Source organism: Tremella mesenterica, assembly GCF_000271645.1.
Source record: "Tremella mesenterica DSM 1558 unplaced genomic scaffold TREMEscaffold_2, whole genome shotgun sequence".
NCBI lineage: Eukaryota > Fungi > Basidiomycota > Tremellomycetes > Tremellales > Tremellaceae > Tremella > Tremella mesenterica.
This window is the reverse complement of record NW_006711226.1, coordinates 2,853,409-2,874,291: the sequence shown is the minus strand read 5'-3', so window position 1 is coordinate 2,874,291 and position 20,883 is coordinate 2,853,409. Positions and strand designations below refer to the sequence as shown.

Here is a 20,883-nt window from a genome sequence, read left to right as displayed (position 1 = left end):
TGGCAAGGAGGAGGGGTTGATGACGTAATCATACACAACCTTCGATCGCTTTGGTACGTACGATTTCCCATCTCTTTCTATAATCACTCACGATTTGCTAGCCCCATAGGGCAGTGAACAAGATGCAAGATGGGTTCGAGAGAGGGAACAAGCGACAGCAGAGGGTACAAGATGATCTGCCACAAGGCCAAAGAGAGGAGAAAGAAGAGACAATAACAAGAGGGAATGCAGAGTGGGATGTAGGAGAGACAGCAGGTGAGATGGAAGAAAGGATAGAATCGATGGGGTTTATGGACCTCTCTCAACTTTCTGCGCACTTACCGAAGCTTGGAAAAGATCGTGAGGCAATTACGAACGACTTGGAGGATCTACTTGGGATCAGATTACCGGAGAAAGAGAAGGTATTGAAAGATTTAGAAGAAGAGGTTTTGGAACCTGTTAAAGATCTAAGTCAGAGTCTGGGGGGATGGCAAATGTGAGTCTTATCTTACTCATTACCTTCTAAACCCATGGTCTCCCCTCATGATGAGATACAAAGTATCATTTCACAGCAATTGAACATAAATCAAATCATCAGCTTACGCTCAGTCAACCACCCATAGACCTCCCGCTTCCCCGTCTAACCCTGACCCCATCATACCAAACACACTCCATATTACCCACTTTCAAAGGTCTAAACTCTAATTTCATTCAATGGCGTGAATCTTTAGCACCTCGCCCACCTGTTCATCCGAGTCTATCATCATCCTCTTCTAGAGCACCGGGAAAACTGGAGAATTTCGTTAGGGGAAAAGGAAGTTATGCTCCTTTTCTTCCTGGTGGTTTAGGAGGAGGTGATGAATATTCTCCTAAAGAAACGCCAGAAGAAGAAGGGGAGTTGGAAGATGAAGAAGGTTGGAAGACTAGGGCACCGGGTTTGAAAAGGGGTTTGAAGATTGAAGGAGGTGAGTTTTGAATTCGGAGAATCGGATTTTTTCATTTCCACTCGCTTCATATTGAATCCCTTTTCTGGCCAGGGTAAGGTTGGTAACCCATGTTCGGAGAACCGTATCATAACAGCACGGTTTTCATCCCTCCGAAACTCGGATAAGTGTCGTCTATCTACTGAGTTATCTTTTCCCAGATTAGGGTGTGACAAGATGGAGCAATGAAGTAATTCTAACGATATAGCCGAAGAATTTTTATTGTCTATGTTGGGCGAAAGGTCTCTCGCACGGAAAGCTAGAAGAAAACGAAGAGATGGGAGAGAATCCCCGACGCTTGAGATAAGTAGAGTGGGAGAAGAAAGTTTGAAGGGGAAAGATAAAGATAAGAGGAGGGAGATACCGGGGAGGAAGAATGTGGATGATTTGTTACCTATAGGGGTGGGTGTATTTCTGTTTTTACTTCGCATCTTCAACTTGTGCTCCACCTCACCCGCAGCTCAGTGTAGTATGTGGCGATTCAAGTTCCTGAAACCGACCCGTGCCATCGCCCATTCTGAGGAGAAGGTGATGGGGTGTGCGATGAGTCAGAAAGGTTATCTCTGATAGGCTTGGTTCTCAGGTTCTCCACCTGCCATCCGATTGTCATAGGTAGAGGTCGGGAATGGTGAAGGGAAAAGATGTTTCTCGTCTTGTTATTTCGAACTTGATGGAGAAAACTTCGTTGAATACTGTTTAAAGAAGTACTGAGCATGAGCTGACTTACAGCGACTACCTGCTCCTACATCTAGCAAACCGATCAAAGTCGTGGCGAAGAAAGAATGGGCTCATGTGGTGGATGTTAATAAACATCTACTCAATGTGAGTCCTCTCTTTTCATTCTAAATTTCGTTCTTTTTTTGATGAGAACGACTTTCTTGTTCCGCCGATTATCTCACCAACCTTCCACAGCCCATAAACGTGACAAGCTGATCATTCCAGTTCCATGAATTGGTTCCTGAAATGGCAAGACAAGTAAGTTCATATCCATTTCCTGGTTTGGCTCTTCGGCTGACAAGATAGTACCCTTTCGAACTTGACAACTTTCAGAAAGAAGCTGTATATCGATTAGAAATGGGAGATTCAGTGTTCGTCGCTGCTCATACTTCAGCGGGGAAAACGGTCGTGGCAGAATATGCTATTGCTTTAGCTGCGAAACATATGACTAGGTGGGTTTGTTTTTTCACTTCTTTCTTTTCCATCAGTGCCCTCGATTATGCAAGGCTTGAGAGAATTGCTTCATATCAAATCATGATCTCATGATTTGATTGAAGTAGGAGGATGGACCAGAGGTCGTATTGGAGGTGTTGAAGTGGGAATATATTGATGGAATAGAGCTATATATACTTCTCCTATAAAAGCTTTATCGAATCAGAAATTCAGAGATTTCAAGAATTCTTTTGACCCTTCTACAGTGGGTATTTTAACGGGGGATGTACAGATCAATCCAGAAGGGAGTTGTTTGATTGTAGGTGGATCCCTACTCGACTTACACTCACATTGCCTCCTACCATTCATGTTTTCTGCCCAACACCGCTGGTCTGCTCTGGTCCAAAAGTTGTGGTTGGATTTGTCGTAGCTCTCTGTGATATTGATCGTCACATCTGACTCCCAGATGACCACGGAAATTCTCCGTAGTATGTTATACAAAGGCGCCGATCTTATCCGTGATGTCGAATTCGTCATTTTCGACGAAGTGCATTATGTGAACGATGCAGAGGTGAGCTATCGGCGACTATCTTCCGCGGATCAGCTGATAAATTCAGCGTGGAGTGGTTTGGGAAGAAGTCATCATAATGCTTCCTGATCATGTGAATATCATCTTGTTATCGGCTACTGTTCCGAATACGAAGGAATTTGCGGATTGGGTAGGGTAAGTCTCTCTCTCTTTCTTCTCCCTTTAAAGTCACCCTGCCTCACCCCCCTTTCCCAACGAGAGCCCCGCTATGTGGTTGTGACTCGAATAACAACACTTTGTCCCTCTGGACGTTTCTTTCAGCACATTTTTCTGCCATCACATTGACTATCATCTCCATCAAACAAATAGCAAAACGGTGACTAGTCTTCCTTGAAAACGTGACGTGCAAGGGACAAATAATCTCCGTGCTAACTATACAGTCGAACAAAGAAAAAAGACATTTACGTCATTTCCACCCCCATGCGTCCAGTCCCACTCGAACATTATCTTTACGCAGGTAAAGAACTTCATAAAATAGTAAATTCCAAATCCCTTTTCCTATCATCAGGTTATACATCAGCTTCCGAATCTCTTAAACGTAAACAAGATAAAGAACGTGAATTAGCCGGATTACCTCCACTTTCAAAAACGAATGGTCGTGGTCAATCTACTACAAAACCAAAAGATCTTCCTACTGGTAAATCTGCCCCTTTTACAAAAATAGGAGCAGGAAGAACACATTTAAATCGTGGAGGAGGTCCCAACGGTTCTTCTATACATACAGTCAATCCAACCGTTAAACATTCTAATGCTCCATTAGGGAAAGGTGGTGGTTTCGGAAGAAGTAAAGGACAATTAGATCAAAATGTTTGGACACATTTAGTCAATCATTTGAAAAAAGGAAACTTGTTACCTGTTGTCAATTTTGTGTTTAGTAAGAAGAAATGTGAAGAATATGCGGGATCTTTAAGTGCTTTGGATCTTTGTAATCAAAAGGAAAAAAGTGAGGTACATTTGACTTGGGAAAAAGCTTTGAATAGGTTAAAAGGTGAGTTCTTCTTTGGTTCTTTCAGTTCACGCAAAAATATCCAATCATGATCTGGTTACTATGATACTTCCCGAGATGAGGTTCGGAGTAAAAAAACCTTCATGGTGGCTTTCAGAATTCGGAATCTCAATTTGCGAATGGGGTTTTGTTTTCTTTATGTCGTAATTCGGCTTGGATTGTGGATTGTGGAATTCTTAACAGGGATTTGGTCGTGGTATCTGAAAGAATGGAGTGAGAGACGGAATGAAGTTGATATTCAGGGACGGACAAAGTTTTACCTCAAATTCTACGGATGAGGGATCTTATGTCTAGGGGTATAGGTGTACATCATGGTGGTTTACTTCCACTTGTCAAAGGTTAGTGAGATATTTACTTATTCTCCCACTCCTTACCCCTCACCTTTCCCCAATCGACTTTCTGAATATACAACAAACTCCTCCCCCTCCTCTTTCCCTGCCTTGCATATGAACATGGCAAACATCTTCTTTTTCGGCCCACAATTTCTTCAATTCATCAAACAACTTCTCCTTCATCCGTCCTCATCGACAAACCAGCTGCTTGTGGTATTAATCCCCTTTCCCCTCCACAGTCCTGCCCTCAAGACACACTCCCCAACCCTAATTGTGTCAAAACCGGCACTCAAAATGAGAATCGTCAAGAAGGTTGGAGGTATGGTTATTGACAACATTAGAAATTGTCGAAATTCTCTTTTCACGAGGTTTAGTAAAAGTTTTATTCGCCACTGAAACTTTCGCGATGGGTGTTAACATGCCCGCTAAAAGCGTAGTGTTTTCAGGTATTAGGAAACATGATGGACAAAGTTTTAGGAATTTGTTACCTGGTGAATATACGCAAATGGCTGGTAGGGCGGGTAGAAGAGGTTTAGATACTACTGGAACTGTTATCATACTTGTGGGGGACGAGTTACCCACTGTGCGTCTCCATTTTTTCATACTTCATATATCACAATCCTCCTCTCTCCCTCCTCGTCTCTCACACATCTTGTCTCCAATCAGACCCTTTCTTGAGAGGCTTCCCCTCGAGGGAGAACGTGAAAGTCGCCTGTTACCACTCCTCCTCGTTGCTCTACCATGAGATACTTCACAAGCGCACGCACTTTGAATGTCCTTCGGTGGTCAAATGGGAGATGGGAAAGAAAGCAGCTCTGAGGCAATATTGGTCAATGTAAGATGCTGATAGAAAGCAACACGAACTTCAAGAAATGATGCTTGGAGTACCTAATCGTTTGACCTCGCAATTCCGCTTGACATACAATATGATCCTGAACCTTTTACGTGTGGAAGCACTTCGAGTGGAAGAGATGATCAAGAGGAGCTTTTCTGAGAATGCAGCTCAGAAATTGGCTCCAGAACAACAACGACAAGTAGCACAGGTCAGTCTTCCTCCCTTCCTTCCTCAATATCTGATGACATCATTCCTCCTCCAAAAAATATCTGTCATTCCTTTTCTTTGAGTCTTTCACTACTGAACCATTTGTGACATGTTACATGCTGCACATGACCAAGACTGAAACTTCAATGGTAACATGAGAAAAACATAACGATGGAGTGATGGCGAAGTAGGAAGGAAACTGAGACCTAGACGGAAAAACGACTGGCTCGACTACCTAAACTCACTTGTGAAACTTGTCTTCCTGATATTTCACCCTTCTACGACATCTCTGCTCAAGTAGTCCGAACTCAAGCATCTTTATTACGTATGGCCTCATGGGCTCCAGCAGGTGGAAAAATCTTCGCCCCTGGTAGAGTAGTAGTACTTCGTAATGGTGTAAGTGACTACCCCACTCTTTCTTTCCTCCTTCCTCAAATCTTCCTCAACTACACCACTCCAACGACTTATGCTTGACTGTGAAAAAGTCTTGCCGTGATGATTGACATATAGCACCTTCCAGCTAATATCGCCGTACTTCTCCGAAATGCGCCAAGTCTGGTTCGAGATGGTCTTAAATCCGATTCTAAAGCTTTTTACGCTCTGGCTTTGGTCACTGAGAAACAGAAATCAGGAAAGGAAGGTAAGCCTTCAAATCATGAAAGTGATGTCACTGAGATGATAGATTTGAAAGAATCGGAAGTAACACCCATTTGGCCGCCTGTATTGCCAAAAGAATCATTGGAAAGTTTCACTTGGGAATTGGTCATTGTGGATACGAGTAGTATTGCTTTTGTCACTGCTCGAATCGTCAAGGTTGGTGGTTTATTACTACTTTTTTTCACTGCTCCATCTTCCTATTGTTTTGTCGTTCCCTCGGACTCCTATGCTCTTTCACTACTCACTCGCTCTCCCTCCATCCGTCCCTGGTCTTCTTTGTATACTCCTTGGTCTTCTTCCTATACATCCTGGCTGTTTTTCAACCTTCAACCGACCACCCTTCATCCCGCAGCTCTTTTCTGCTATCTGCCCTCCAATCGCATTCCTCTCTCTGTACCCAAAATGTAATGGGACGCGGAACATGTGGCAAATCATCAAAAATGTCGAAATTAACCGTCAGGCGAACTCTACGGCCATTGTCGACAAAAAAGACAAAACAGCTTGTTCCAAGACAATGACCGATCTTGTCGTTTTACACAAAGAACTATCCTCTTTGCCAGACCTACCAGAAGTCGCTTGGTCACGTTTGACAGATTTGCATTTCCAAGAAGACTTGACCAATCGGATAATGTTGGTAGATCGGTTGAATAAGATGGGATGTCGACAATGTCCAGATTTCGAAGAACACGTAAGTGTTTACGACGCCTTACTTCTCATCTTTCTTTCGTACACCATACTCTTTCGAACCTTACTTCCTCATCCCCCCCTCCCCTCGGGACCTGGTCTGAACCCTGTTATTTGTCGAATGATGTTCAATGTCCCTGTTTTCCACAGTGGGGGGGGGGGGGTGAGAAGATTGAAACATTCTGATTTTCAGTACGCTATGCAACATGAGATCAAGCTCGTGGAAGCTAGTTTGACTCAGTTGAAATTGTTACTTTCTGACCAGAATTTGGAGCTGTTACCGGATTATGAATCCCGCGTCGAAGTTTTGAAAAGATTGCAATTTATTGATGAGAATTCTACTGTGCTGCTCAAAGGTCGAGTGGCTTGTGAGGTGAGTGCACTCTCCTCCCTGTCAACTATATCTCTTTCGTTCTTTCTGCTCCCCCGCTTTCTTTCTCCTCTATTTTCTCTTCCCATAACATTTCTCTTTCCCACCCTCTCTCTACTTGTCTCTCCCACTCTCTCACACACACGTTCTCTTATCGAGAAAGTAAATAGTGCAGAAACTACGACGAGCGCACCAACAGAACTGTCAACTCAATGCTGACTCCAGATCAACTCGGCTCACGAACTCATCCTCACCGAACTCATTTTAGAAAACGCCTTAGCAGACTATACGCCCCAAGAAGTCGTAGCTTTACTTTCCGTATTCGTATTCGTCGAAAAGACAGACGTCATACCGCAGATACCTCAGAATCTAAAGGCAGGCTTGGATGTCATATATCGTCTAGCGGGTGAAGTGGAGAGAGAACAAGATGCTTGTCAAGTACAATATGATAGTTTTGAGGAAAAGTTCAAGACAGGTTTAGTGGAGGTGGTTTATGAATGGGCTAGGGGTATGGTTAGTTCTTCCTTTTTTCAACCTCGCTTCAGGTTGAACTACTTTACCTATCACCGCTTCTCCCCTTTTTTGACACTTATGGGCAACGAATCGCTGACTCGTAGCCATTCCAACAAATAACAGAACTCACAGATGTCCAAGAAGGTACTATCGTCAGGGTCATCACTCGACTTGATGAGACATGTCGCGAGGTGAGAGACGCAGCTAGGGTGATTGGAGATACCGAGTTGTTCAATAAAATGGAAGAGGCACAAGGTTTGATAAAACGTGATAGTGAGTATTGTTTGTTTGCTTGTTTGTTCGTGCCAACTGCTGATGGACAGTTGTTTTTGCCGCAAGTCTGGTGAGTGGAGGTGGTTGCTGTTTGAGGAGACCCAAAGCTAACCTAGCAGTATCTATAGCATGTGCATGCATCAACTCAAAAATGTGTCAACCCAGAAGCACTTGGCCCCAGTGAGTCTGGTACATCCCTTCGGCTTTGCTCCCTCATGTCTCCGCTTCCTCAAGTACATTCGAGCTATCTAAGTCGAGCTCTGCCGTTTCCGTTGAACAAGGCAAATGTCGGAAAGCCATATACTTGCACCTAACATAAAAACCGGAACGGCGCGGAACCAATTTGGCTGGGAAAGCGTTCCGTTTTTTTTGTTAGTTGCCAGTAGAATCGGCCCACGAACACCCAAACGCCAATGATAATATGTACAGTACGAGTACTGTATGTCCACTTCTGTCACTTTTTTTCCTTTGTCTTATTGTCCTCTGAACTTTGTTCAATTGTCTCTGGTTTGCTGTGTATGAGGGGAATGTGATAAGTATAGAGACATGTAGAATTCATGCATGCTCTTTTTCCCCTCTGTATCATCATCCAATCATCAGCAAACAGTTCCCCCTCTCTTTTGGTATCTTATCCAGGATCAATTAGCACATCCTTTCAGCTCATGCATGGAGAAGATTGTGTAAAGAATTACTCTAGTACCTTCACACAGCCTCCAACATTTCTTTACAAAACTGTGTGACGGTCCAAATCAATGGTTGTTGATGAGGAGCAGGTCTTCTGTGGGTCATGGGCTCTTGGCCATGACCCTTAAAAGTGTCACAGGAAAAAGTCATGACACTCCGAAGTGGCACGAATCTTCCATTGGTCCATTGGTCATGCTAACCCCAGTGACGCTTTGCAGTGTCAGAGCTTCCGTGGGTCACGTAAAGGTGTTTGACCGGCCGCCAGTGATTATAGACATCACGGGTTGATAGACATTCGTGTTCAGTAGGCAAAGGAGGGTATATTATACTACTCTACGAGTACTGAAATTCGTGACAATCAACCCCCTTTCCATCAGCCACGCCATGCGGGGCTGCGTACGCCCCGGTCTCGGGCGGAGATGTTGCTCCATTCCTGGGTCTTCATCTGCTTCATCATCGGAATCCCACTCGAATGGAAGCTCCGTACAGAGGTTGTCACCTTTACTCCACCCTTGAACTAAATGTTTGAAGGCGCAACCAACAGTGCAGCATCCAATCTGTTCCTTAGTCCCATCCGCTAGAATTCTTTTCATTGGGTAGAGCACCTGCACAGTAACCATGTCACCAATTTCTGAGACCTCTGAAATGATGGCAACAGGAATTCTGAAGTTGTCACCGTCATGTTTACAGCTCGAGACAAATTTAGAAGATACTTTTGTGGTCCAAATTTCTGCCGCTGATGATTGTTTTTGAGAGTTGCAAATACATATTCCCATGTCATTAAGGGGGTGGATACTTTCTGATATCTGTTCTCCCACCTCCCCCATGAGAGCCTTCAGGAGTTGTGAAGTGGAGGTAAAGTCAATGAATCCTTCAAAAATAGAATGATCTGTAGTCCTTTTGACTGAATCACTCTGTCACGCGGCGCCGCGTGACATTATCCTTTCCCATCAAACGAAGTTCCTTTGGACATCAGTTCGCCATCAACGACCCAGTTCGCATGAACTTCACCACCCACGAGGGTATTAGGAGGCTAACTTCGTCGAGGACGAAGTTAGTCATGTAGGAACTTAGGGGGATACGAAGTTAGGAAGATATGAAGTTAGGGAGATACGAAGTTAGGAGGATACGAAGTTAGGAAGGCACGAACTTCGTCGGGGACGAAGTTCGTGAGGTACGAAGCTCGGGACGTCGGGTTGAACGAAGTTCTGCGTTGACGAAGTTAGGGAAGGACGAAGTACTTAAGGGCCGAAGTTCCCAGAGATCTTTGACGATCTCTGGTTGTTGTCTTAGTGATAGAAGTTAGTAAAGTACGAAGTTATTACACCCAGAAGTTATTGTCACCTATTTCATATCTCGAACAACGAAGTTGGTAAAGGTCGAAGCCCACGAAGTTATTGGCCGTCGGTCGTAGGAAGTTAACGAAGAAGCAACCCTGTGACACACTCCCATCTTGAAGATCTTTCTTGTGATCACTGTCACCGTCATCATCTGCATTGTCAGTATTCTTGTCGTTGATATTGATTTTGGGATTGGCAGCACTCTCATTGTCCACACTTGCATTGTCTGAATCTCCGCTCAGTTCTTCATCACTCTGTCCTGATGTGTTGCATACTTTCCTTGTGCAGATGAAAAAGGAGAGTAGCTCTTCTAATGGCTCTTTCTCAAGTTCTGTTCTGTGTGCATGAATGACATTTTTCAAGTACTGGTGAGGATGTCTTTGCTTTCTGGGATTTCGCAGTGTACCCACCTGTTCCTTCTCCGATCCGGAACTAGAATCTGGCGGGGGATCCATGTATGTCGCGTCTTGGTATGTAATGTGAGTCCACTGATGATCGGGTGTGAGGCTACCAGGGGTGAAGAAGTCGCCTTCATCGCCCGAAGAACCAGGGCTGTCATCCTTTTTGCTCATGTAGTAGGAGGGTGAAGTTCAGATTGATGTCAATCCTGCAGAGGTTGCATAGGTGGGTAGAATGGCAAGGACAATTCGAAAGAAGGTGATGATTTGAGATGATTTAACACCAGAGGGATTGGGTTAGAAGGGGATGGTTTTATCCCCACAACTTCTAGATGCTGGAGGAGAGTGAGGGATGAGGAAGAAGGCAATGAAGGGAGTAATAGCACAGCTTCTATGATCTCAATACAAAAGAGGAAGTTGGAGGAGGGGAAAGATGGAGATCTGCACGGACCATGGACAATCTTACCTCTTTCGACCAGCATAGCGTCATCACCGAATAGAAGGCGGATATGAGATCATGGGAACGTGTGAATGGTCCAGGCTATGCATGGGCAGTCGGCCATGTGGGAAAGATTATATATGGTTCCCACGAGTATGATTCTCGATACGGATGAGGGGTACATTTCGCCAAACGGATCATGCATCTTTCCCGAGAACGTCTAGTCTTCTTCACCTCTGTTATGCTTAAGAGATCAAGGTTCCACAACTTCAGGTCCTTCAGAAGATAGTACAGCATCCAGCATTGTCAGTCTCTCCGTCTAGCTGATTTTGCTGATGTTTCTCCCCCGGAAAATCTCCAAAGGTTTCCTCAGAGGCTATCAAAAACAGACCCTTGGATTCGGTTGACCAGGCATTCATACTCTTCTCGCGCATGGGTTCCATATCAATCAGTGTATCTCCTGCTTCAGGACCGTAATTGAGAAGTCCGATTCCTTTGGCATTAGATATCCTCTCCTGACATTCAGCCAAAGGATCATCACTCATATTCCTTTTGGTCCACCCTTCAAGTACATGTTCTACGGCGCAAGCAAGGGAACAACAAGCTACAAGCTGTTCCGTCCCATCGGAGTCTACCTTAGTCATTTGAAAGAGTGGAATCGGTGGGATCAATAAATTCTCCTCTTTATCAAGTATCCCTGTTATGATGGGAACCTGAGTTGTGCGTCCACACGTTTTGAAACCAAGGGTTTCCACTTGTGAGCAAAAGATTTCCCTGGCCGTTGGCAAGTGCTCTTTGCATGCCCACTTGGCGTGACCCATGAGGGAATCTGTGTCACACCGGTCATTGGTTTCTGATGCTTTGTAGTATCCAACTGGGTGGGATTTATTGTAGAGAGATCTCTTGGAATCAACAAAAGAGGTTAATATGGTAACGGTTGATGGTTGGGGTGGGTCAGATATGATAGAGCAACTCCCACGAGATTTGTCAATCCTTCCAATCCCAAGTTTTGCATCATCTGCTCTTGTTTGATTGCTGAAGATCGGCTTCCTGTCAGCTTCCGTGCAACAAAACAGGGGTAAGAGTTCCTCATTCATATGTTGTAGTCGTTCCCAATTGTCATCGATTACCCTGGAGAGATGACCATGAGACTTCTTCCTCGAATTGGTCTCTTTTGAGTTCAAGAGGGTGGCGAGGGCATGAGAGGGGTCTTGGTTGTCATTGGTCATCCTGCTTCCAAAGAGGATCTCATAACTCAGCGGGTTGATTCCTGTGGTCATGTTAGCTACTTATACCCTAAATGAAGGATGTCTGTTAGCTACTTCTGTGCTGAGTGGACGATGATTTGGTACTGCGAATAGTCGTGATTGAGTAGGAAATGGCAGTGATACTCTGTGGTGTTCGATAATGAAACGCACGGAGCGTATGGAAGATGAAGGTTGAGAAGGATATGAAGACTACAATGTGGTTTCTTTATACATTTTTTAACTCAGGGAAAGGAGTATGAGTCCTCTTCTAGAGGAACAAAGGTAGAACAGGTGGAGTAATGTTTCTGTAACTCCACCTGGAAAGTTGAGGGGAAGAAGTAGTGTTGGAAGGTTCAAAGTAGGATACGTATACGAATGGACGGATCATCCAAGTTGTATGGTTGAGATCCATGTGATCTTTCCTTTCTACTAGAAGAAACCAGATTTGAAATTTGAGACAAGAGAAGCCCATTTAGAAAGTCAGACTTTAGGATGGATCCCATAGGTGAGAAAAGTCGGCCGAGAAACGCGCGCGTCAAGATCCGTGAGGGGGAAGGGGAAATTTGGTCCGCCTTCTTTTTCTCTTTTTACTACTGATGGATGATGACTTTTTCTTTACAAGTCAAGCCTTCTGGTTGCTCCACCAACAATGAGTTTCTCCTCCATAATGATTCCAACATCGTCTTGGGTAAATTTGTCCCATCTTGTCATGCATCCTCTCGCTCCCCACATTTGATAAGAAAGTGCGATTGTAGGAGTAAAAGTACCTATGGATGTACAATGTAGCAATCATCACCCTCCTTGACCTCTCCAATCTGGTAAGTTGTTGTACCGCCATGAATCTCAGGTCACTCTACACGTGTTCTGCCATCCCCGAAAGAGCGTCTTTGACACCTATCACTCTTCCCCCCTTCATCACTGAACGCAACAGACAAGCTAGACTACAACACGCTCTTGGCCTTCCCATTTCAACTCCCCACAGGGCCGTACTATTCTTCAGTCCGCTTGGTGTATGAGAGAGTACGAATGGAATACCATCTCCATTATGACCACATGAATCCCAACCTAGATATTTCGGCGGAAGGTTGACTATGGTGAATTGGTTGGATGGTTGACAATGTCCACAATTGTATGTTTCTCCGTTCTGAGATAGGTTAGTAATACGGATGAGGTGTTGTGTTAGTGCTTGACTATACAGATTATCTTCAACTTCTGGTAATCTTGACCATTCATGTTTCTTCTTGAACCAAGTTGAATTGATGCTTAAACACCCGCAAGTGATTTCTTGAGCTTCAAGAGGAGTTATCGTAGTCCATTGAATGGTACTCTTGGAAGTTGTTGCAAAGCCGTCTAAGAAAGTCCCGGTCGTCTCAATGGATATTGGGAAGGTATCACCTGAACAAGTAGGATTAGGACACTGGAACAAAGTTGTTACGTCCAGACTGTTAGTCAATTCTTGGTGATAGGATGCAACGAGATGACTGATCAGTCGGATAGTCATCCAGGGATCTGAGAAAGGATTTTGGTTATTTGTAGTGGTGAAGAAGTTCATATGTTTGTTTCAATGATGAAAATTGTCAATGTCAAGTGTGTTTGGTAATGACTCTTCTCATAATTCCTGGATGAGGGTTATAAGCATGATTATTAGGAAAAACCAAAGTCCAGAAAGAAGGCATGGAAGATCAACCCAATTGCGCGAGACACACGCGTACCAAGATGACATTGTCAACTGTCAAGTGGAAGGCATGAGGAGTATGACCTCATACTTCATTTCTCACGTCATGCTTACTTTGTAATTTATCCATGTTGAGGACACGGCCGGAGACGTGCACCTCCGGAGCTGCATGGTTCAAAACCCCCCTCTTGGACCCGGCCAGAGAACCATGCAGCTCCAGAGGTGTCCAGACACGGCCAGAGCAATTTTGCTCTTATGATCCTCAAGCTCTCCACATACATAAATCACAGTACAGATATCCTGTGGTCCATCTTCTGGACTCTTGGAGTCATGGTGGTCTGGCCCCACAACTTGAAGTCTATAACACTGCAACAATTACCTATGATACATCACCATTGGAATTTCCCCTGGTTCAAGATATTGACTGACCTTCTAGTCAAATACAGCATGCGATGATGAACAGCACTTTGATGGTTACCTCTTACACTTGCCTTAGTAGAGCATCTGCACTTTGGAGTTACCAACACTGTCTTGTACAGCGTGGAGGATCTGTTATTGATGTTTCTCTGAATGGGAATGGCTAAAGGGAGTGTTCAGCTCCGGAGTGGTACATCTCTGGCTGGGAATGATCAGGTCCGTGCAGCTCTGGAGGTGCACGTCTCCGGCCGTGTCCCTAACATCCACAAGGTGAAATTACTATTCTTTCATGTTTCGCAAACACGAATACGCCCCCCCATACCCCTCTGCTTCAACCCAATCCTCTCCTCGCCTTAGTATGGCAGACAACATGAGACTTCCCTTCCCCCATCCGTGCGTACAGTATGTATTGCCGGGTTCGATCGGGCAGGAGCATCAGAGAGACAGGTTGAGCTCGGCTCGGTTGATGTACGGAAGATGTCGTATTGACATCGGGATGAATATATGGTGTTCCGGTGGCTCCAAGTTCAAGGATGAAGCAGTACTGTCTCCCCATTCACTAGGGGTGTTTGTGCAGGTACTAGTGCAAGGTGTGTTGGTACCCGAATCAAAGTGAACATTGTCTTCTTGAGGACCTTTTGTCACGAACTACATCGTGACACCTCGATTACTCCACCAACAATGACCCTCCTTTGGCCATCAAAACCCCATCACGCCTTAACCTCTTTACTCTACACGTAACTCAGGACTTCTGACACCAAGTACGGCGAAGTTAGACGGAGTTAGGCTAAGTAGGGACAATGGGAGCAGAAGTACGGCGAAGTTAGACGGAGTTAGGCTAAGTAGGGACAATGGGAGCAGAAGTACGGCGAAGTTAGACGGGGTTAGGCTAAGTAGGGACAATGGGAGCAGAAGTGCGGCGATGTTAGGCGGAGTTAGGCTAAGTAGGGACAATGGGAGCAGAAGTGCGGCGATGTTAGGCGGAGTTAGGCTAAGTAGGGACAATGGGAGCAGAAGTGCGGCGATGTTAGGCGGAGTTAGTCGAAGGAGGAAGAGGATGGCCGAGGGCTCGGGGAAGTTGGACGAAGTGCGTTGAAGTACGTCAAAGCGCGAGAGGGTTGGATGAACGTCTAGGAGGAGTAGATAATATTAGCTGAGAAGATCGCTGAAGTTCTTCAGCGATCCTTGATTGTTGTCAGTAGTGAAAAACAGATAGAGATAGCTATATACAATTCGAGATACATCGCCATCAGTAGAACAAAACCCCAGTTAGAGTAACTACGCCGAAGTACGCCGTAGTTACACTCCTTTCGACGTCTGCACCCTCTCGGTTGGGTGAGACTTCGACTCAGGAGCATCAAGTTAGCCGAGGTTCGTCGACCGTCGGTCTGCCAGAAGATAGTTGTTCGACGCCCGTGACACCTTTCAGAGAAGTCTTCATCGCGTTTCTCCAACATATCAGATGTATGTGTAGCTTGCGGTGATACAAGGGAGTTTGAATCAGTCTGAAGATCATTCCTTGGCTCTACAATGTATGTCCTACTGGTGGATGCTTCAGGTTTCCCTTCGATCAGATTTTTGTTCCCATCACAGGATATGTCTTCACTTTGTTGTTTGATCAGGTTTATCATTCCTCTACTTGCTGAAGAACCATGGAGAGTTTTCGACTTTGGAATGATTTCTTTTCGGATTTCCATGATTTCTGCTGATTTTGCGTTCATTTCCACCTTATCTTGAAGATGTGTCACCGGACCTGAAGAAGGAACTCTACTTACTGGTATACTACTTGACTTGGTGATACCAGTCATATCAAGCACTGTATTCAGTAAAAAATCATTTTGGTGTTTGAAACATAATGTTTGACAGGTAAGTTCTTCCCATACTTGTTCTCCCCTTCCTTCACCTAGAAGTTCAATAAGTCCTTCGAGATCAATTATTGTGTTATCTGGATTGACAGGTTGTGACATGGCGGTACAACCTGAATTTTCACATGGCAGAGTTATGATGCTCGAATGATATTGCTTCCAAGTCTCATCCTCATCCTCGTCGTCGTCGTTCTGCCGTTTATATGTCTCGCTTTCGTAACCATTGCTTTTCAGATGTGAAGGGGATGATTCTGGCGAAGAAGAGATAGATGAAGTGAACTCGTGAACGTCCATCTGATTTCTGATCTTATTATCTATTCCAACGTGTCAAAAAGAGTGGACGTCAGTGTCTCTTATCAAACGCGTGAGAGATTGAGAGAGTGTCGGGTGATTCGATAGGGTTATTGTAAGGACCAGACGTCGGAATAGTCTGCGTCGATGAGCTGTGACAATGAGGCCTTGTAGGGAACAAACCTAGTGATGTAGTGTATCGAAGAGATCTGTAAGATCGATGAGATGTATGTCAAATGATATAACTAGGAAAACACAAAATACATTCGACAAGACATTGCTGAGAAAAGACTACGTCTATATACTAAAAAGAGAGCGGGATGATACCGATGAGAGCATGCGTAGTTTGGAATGAAGTCGAGGTAGAATAGGAGAGGAAGAGCAATGATAGTTACCGAGACGGAGATGTAAAAAAGGGTAGAGGTGTCGAAGAAATGGTACCAGGCGTAGTAGCGAACGGAGTAAGCCCGGACGCGGGAATGGAGACGGGGACGGGAATGGAAAAAGAGTACGACTACATGGTAAGGTACCCGTGGTAACCGCGTGATCCTGACAGTTATGATCCTTAGTTGGGTAGATGATTGAAGATGTTATAAGATGGGAAGCATGGAAAATAAGATTTCGGAGATGATTTGAGAGATTAATATACCCCTCCTTGTTACTTAGAAGAAAGGAGAAATTAAGAAAAGCGGAGTAATAGAATTATGAGGCCTGGAACGGTCGGTCCACGGACCATGGAACGAACGAACGTTCTTTCCAGATGCGTGCGCAAGTTGGAGTCATGAATTGCTTTTCTCATCGAGGTCACGTCAACCTAGCACGCTGGTACTTCCACTCGATTGCATTTCCTTGTCTCGTAAGCTTAAATGTACGAGTACAGGGTGGATCCATTAGTCTACAGACCGGTTATGGTAGGTATACAGGTAGAGAGGAGTGGCGGAAAGATGTGGCGTCGTGTGTGTGCTAAATACGCCACATTCCAACCTCTGATGGCCTGGTTTCCAGGAGATCATCTGACCTCAAGACTTGTCAATCAGGTGGGAATATATATAGTCAGTATGAGCTATCAGTGACAAATGAGTAAGTTCAGTACAGTAGATCCAATTGCACAAGATATTAGCACCTCGGTGTACGGTGTATCGGGAAAGTAGAGTACATAGTCGGGGGTAGACGCGTCTCGACGCGTCTTCAAACATTGACGCGTTTTTCCTTCTTCCCACTTGATCTTTCTCCTCTTTTCCCCCTTAGTTACCTATACAAAATGTCAGATTTCGAAGATGACAACGATTAGTAAGTATCTCCCTCTTCTTTTATACTATCTACTATCCAAAGAGTGTGAACATCCGAACTTCCGCCTTACTTCCTTCTCAGATCTATCCTGAAAGCTGTTTTTCCTTCTCGTTTCCTATCCATCCCTCTCTCCCTATCTTATCTTTCACACCTAAGATCTCATCAGCCAATTTGGAATCACGAGCTGACCCACAGCGAAGCGGAAAGACTTCGTACTATAGCTTCTAACCGAGCTTTACTCGATTCCCTTGGATTCGACACTAACGGTTCTTCTCGTCTCAACCTGGCTAAACCCTCCGCTTCAAAGTCTAATACCCCGGCATCGAAGAAACGTAAAGCTCCCCCTGTGATCCGGGATAATGAACCTAGAAGAAGGAGTGGGAGATTGGCGGGGCTGGAAGTTGAAGGAGAGGAATTGAGGGTGAAGTTGGAAGAGGAAGAAAAAGGTAGACAAGCCTTAAGGGTTGTTGAACGTAAAACGAGGGATCAGATGATGAAATTAAGTGAGATGGTTGAGGATGCTGAAGAAGGGGAAAAAGAAGATTTGGTGAGTCTTTCGTCTTCTTTCTGTGACCGTAGGTTCATCCTCATTAACTTCTATTATGTACACGTTTCGATCCCTCTTCCAATATGTTTTTCTGATGCCCATGGGTTCTATTGGGTAAAATCCCCCCCCATTGAAAGCAAGAAGTCGGATCCGAAGCAGGTTTCAGAGATTGTGATGAGTGATGATGTAGAACACTGACGAAATAGGAAAGATATCTAACAGAAATTGGAAAACTTCCCAACCCTCGTCCATTACCAGATCTCAAATCAACACCTTCAGAAACTTACACAGATAAGGATACCCTTCCAACTGAGATACAAAGATTAAAAGCTCAATTTAAGAATATGGAATTGAAAGCGAATGCAAAGGTTACACAAGAAAGAGTTTATAGTATGGTTGTACATCCTGAAAAAACGAAAACTTTGGTTTTTGTTGGTGATAAACATGGTATGGTGGGAATGTGAGTGATTTGTTTCTCTCACATATTCATCCTCGTACTATCTTCACATCTATACCTCTTCCAATCCGTCTCACATCATAAGTTATCACAATTTTTTACCTTCGACCTTTACCATCGGATTCAGGGCTACACGATCCACGCAATCTGCGTGACATTATGTTTTGTCATGAAAAACCACTTTACACTTGTGACTGATCTGGTTGGTTGGTGTTTAGAGAAGAATAATGCTCATTGATAGATGGGACGCCCTCGGACCTAATGAAGAAACACCGGAGAATGATGACAACACTTCAGAGGCGAAAGAAGAAGAGAGTGAAGGTCGGATATGGCATGTTCAGGCCCATGCTAGGAATAGTATACCATGTATGAAGATAGATCCTGTTGATGGGAGTGGGGTGAGTTTGTCAGACATTTCATGACATCTACTTCTCATCACATCACACAGTGCTGAAGTACACTACCAACCCCCCATCACCTCTCATCTTTCCCTCTTAAGGTGACATGCTATCCGAACAGAACGAAGCGTTGTGACAAGTGACACTTGAGAGATGACGACGGAAAGACAAACGACAAATGAAATATAAACTAATGAAAGCTATTCACATCATCATACGATTGTACCCTCCGACATTTAGATCTTCGAACTTTAACCTCAAGAGAATTATTCGCTTTACCAAATGAAGATACTCTCATAACTCATTTCGATCTCACTCCATCCGGACAAGAAGCTTGGTTGGTAGATAAAGATGGTGGGATAAGTCATTGTGATTTTAGAGAAGGAGGTAAAAGGAGAAGATGGATTGTTCAAGATTTAGGGAGAAGTGCGAAGTTAGGAGGAGTCAGTGTGAACCGTGCGTCTTGTTGTTGTCGATTCACCATCCGTTACTTCCTCGCTCTTTTCTTTCTTTCTTTCCTTTATCTTCGTTTCGCCCCTATTCTGAAGGTTTCCTGATATTGAATGTAAATTTTCACTTGCTGTAAGGTTGAATAAGAGATGTAAGAGGACAAGGAACGAGCGAGAAGGGATGAAAGTTGGATATGAAATGTTTGGGAAACAAGGAATGAGAACTGATACAAACAGCTCTCATGCCACATCTCATCTTGACAGCTGGGAACGACCAACATTTACGTATTTGGGATACCCGACATTTTCTTTCAAACCCTCAACCTCTTAACATTTCAATACCTCCCCCTCCACCCACCGCTCCACTATCTCCAAAAGTCAAACCTGCTCCTTACCCCCCTACACATATCACGCAGGAACCAACGAAACGAACATTACGGAATGGTGATGTCAAACCTACCGTTTCAGCTGGGCAAGATGATGTAAAAACGAAAGTTCCAGATGAAGAAGATACAAAACCGACTCTTTCCGACGATCGAAACATATCCACACCCATTCAAGATGTCAAAACACTACGATCACGTATCAACACTTATCCCACCAATGTGACTTCTTTCGAAAGTATATCTTCTTATCTATCCACCACAAAAGGTAAAGGTCTTTTAAGAGCCAATTATCAACATGGTAAAAGCTGTAGTGCAGCTTATTGGGATCCTTGGGGTAGAAGGATATTAAGTACTAGTTATGATGATAAGTTGAGAAGTGAGTGTAGATTGGTTTTTCATCCCTTGAAACTTTTCATGTCAGAGGAATGATCATATTACTCCGTGGTGCTATAGTAAGTGTTAGAAGTGTTGAAAATGTGATCAGTTTGGAAAAGTGTGATAAGTATGATAAGTCTGACAGTGTTATCTATGTAAGAATTGATGTCTAAACCCGCAGTATGGTCACTCAATCCACAATCTCTTCTACTAGATCAACCACTCCCTTCAACTCATTTCCAACCTATCAAATCTTATCCTCATAATTGTCAAACGGGAAGATGGTTGACCATCCTACGAGCACAATGGAGTTTGAATATGGACTTTGTTCCTCATTTCACAGTGGGTAATATGAAACGGTCTTTAGATGTGATCACTGCTACTGGGGAAAAGATTGTTAGTTTATGGGCTGATCCGTGAGTTTGATCGTTCCCTCATTACCCTTTCTCTCTATATACTTCCTTTACACTTCTACCTTACGCCTTGACCCTCCTTATCATTCTCTGCACTCGTGTCCACTCTCCCTCGCTGTCTTCTTGCTCCTTTATACTCATGTGCACTCCTTTTCATTCTCCCCACTCCTGTCTCACTCTTTCTCCGTCTTTGTTGTTGCACCGTGCTCGTCACGCGACAAATATCAAACCGAACAAATGTCAAAACTTTCTCCGAACATAACATCACATATTTCAAAGTAAACATGTCGCGAACTTACATACAGAGTCACAGCCGTACCCGCCGTCACTGCATCTCACCCTTCTCGAGTGGATCATGTGGTGGGTGGGAACACTTCCGGTCGAATCCAACTTTGGGGTTCTGGGTCGGGATGATTCTGCTTCTTTCTCACTACCATCCATACTGCTCGTCTCTCCAAATCTGCTCCATCTTGTACAACCATGTATATACCTCTTTGGTCGGATGTATATCTTGATCGATGATATGAAACTTGCCATATATCTCATAGAGTCAGCATGTACAGTAAGTACCCTCCTGATTGGGGCCCCGCGATGGACGGAGATGTGGAAGGAACTGTCCTCGCCATCTGCCAACA

At 44.3% G+C, this 20,883-nt stretch overlaps 4 protein-coding genes across 4 annotated transcripts; 2 read left to right on the top strand and 2 right to left on the bottom strand.

Moving 5' to 3' along the window:
• Window positions 1-290: 290 nt before the first annotated feature.
• Window positions 291-7,651, top strand: TREMEDRAFT_27449 (uncharacterized protein; the record flags this gene model as incomplete). Its single annotated transcript, XM_007002291.1, has 20 exons — window positions 291-475; window positions 589-944; window positions 1,171-1,364; window positions 1,692-1,784; window positions 1,905-1,937; window positions 1,986-2,131; window positions 2,298-2,430; window positions 2,578-2,682; window positions 2,729-2,835; window positions 3,081-3,688; window positions 3,949-4,044; window positions 4,380-4,621; window positions 4,893-5,081; window positions 5,291-5,476; window positions 5,591-5,720; window positions 5,763-5,872; window positions 6,198-6,425; window positions 6,615-6,794; window positions 7,017-7,304; window positions 7,409-7,651. 20 exons carry the CDS (start codon window positions 291-293, stop codon window positions 7,649-7,651), a joined length of 3,852 nt encoding a protein of 1,283 aa, XP_007002353.1.
• A 933-nt stretch (window positions 7,652-8,584) lies between these two features.
• On the bottom strand, window positions 8,585-11,259 carry TREMEDRAFT_60753 (uncharacterized protein; the record flags this gene model as incomplete). The annotated part of the gene is made up of 3 exons (XM_007002872.1): window positions 8,585-9,132; window positions 9,708-9,860; window positions 10,830-11,259. The coding sequence occupies 3 exons, from the start codon at window positions 11,257-11,259 to the stop codon at window positions 8,585-8,587; spliced, it is 1,131 nt and encodes a 376-aa protein (XP_007002934.1).
• A 1,279-nt stretch (window positions 11,260-12,538) lies between these two features.
• Window positions 12,539-13,490, bottom strand: TREMEDRAFT_60752 (uncharacterized protein; the record flags this gene model as incomplete). The annotated part of the gene is made up of 2 exons (XM_007002871.1): window positions 12,539-13,102; window positions 13,464-13,490. 2 exons carry the CDS (start codon window positions 13,488-13,490, stop codon window positions 12,539-12,541), a joined length of 591 nt encoding a protein of 196 aa, XP_007002933.1.
• A 3,700-nt stretch (window positions 13,491-17,190) lies between these two features.
• Window positions 17,191-20,774, top strand: TREMEDRAFT_71264 (uncharacterized protein). Its single transcript, XM_007003051.1, has 8 exons — window positions 17,191-17,223; window positions 17,419-17,770; window positions 17,977-18,230; window positions 18,469-18,625; window positions 18,826-19,081; window positions 19,312-19,836; window positions 20,017-20,251; window positions 20,554-20,774. Exons 1-8 carry the CDS (start codon window positions 17,195-17,197, stop codon window positions 20,660-20,662), a joined length of 1,917 nt encoding a protein of 638 aa, XP_007003113.1. The 5' UTR covers window positions 17,191-17,194; the 3' UTR covers window positions 20,663-20,774.
• The last annotated feature ends 109 nt before the right edge of the window (window positions 20,775-20,883 follow it).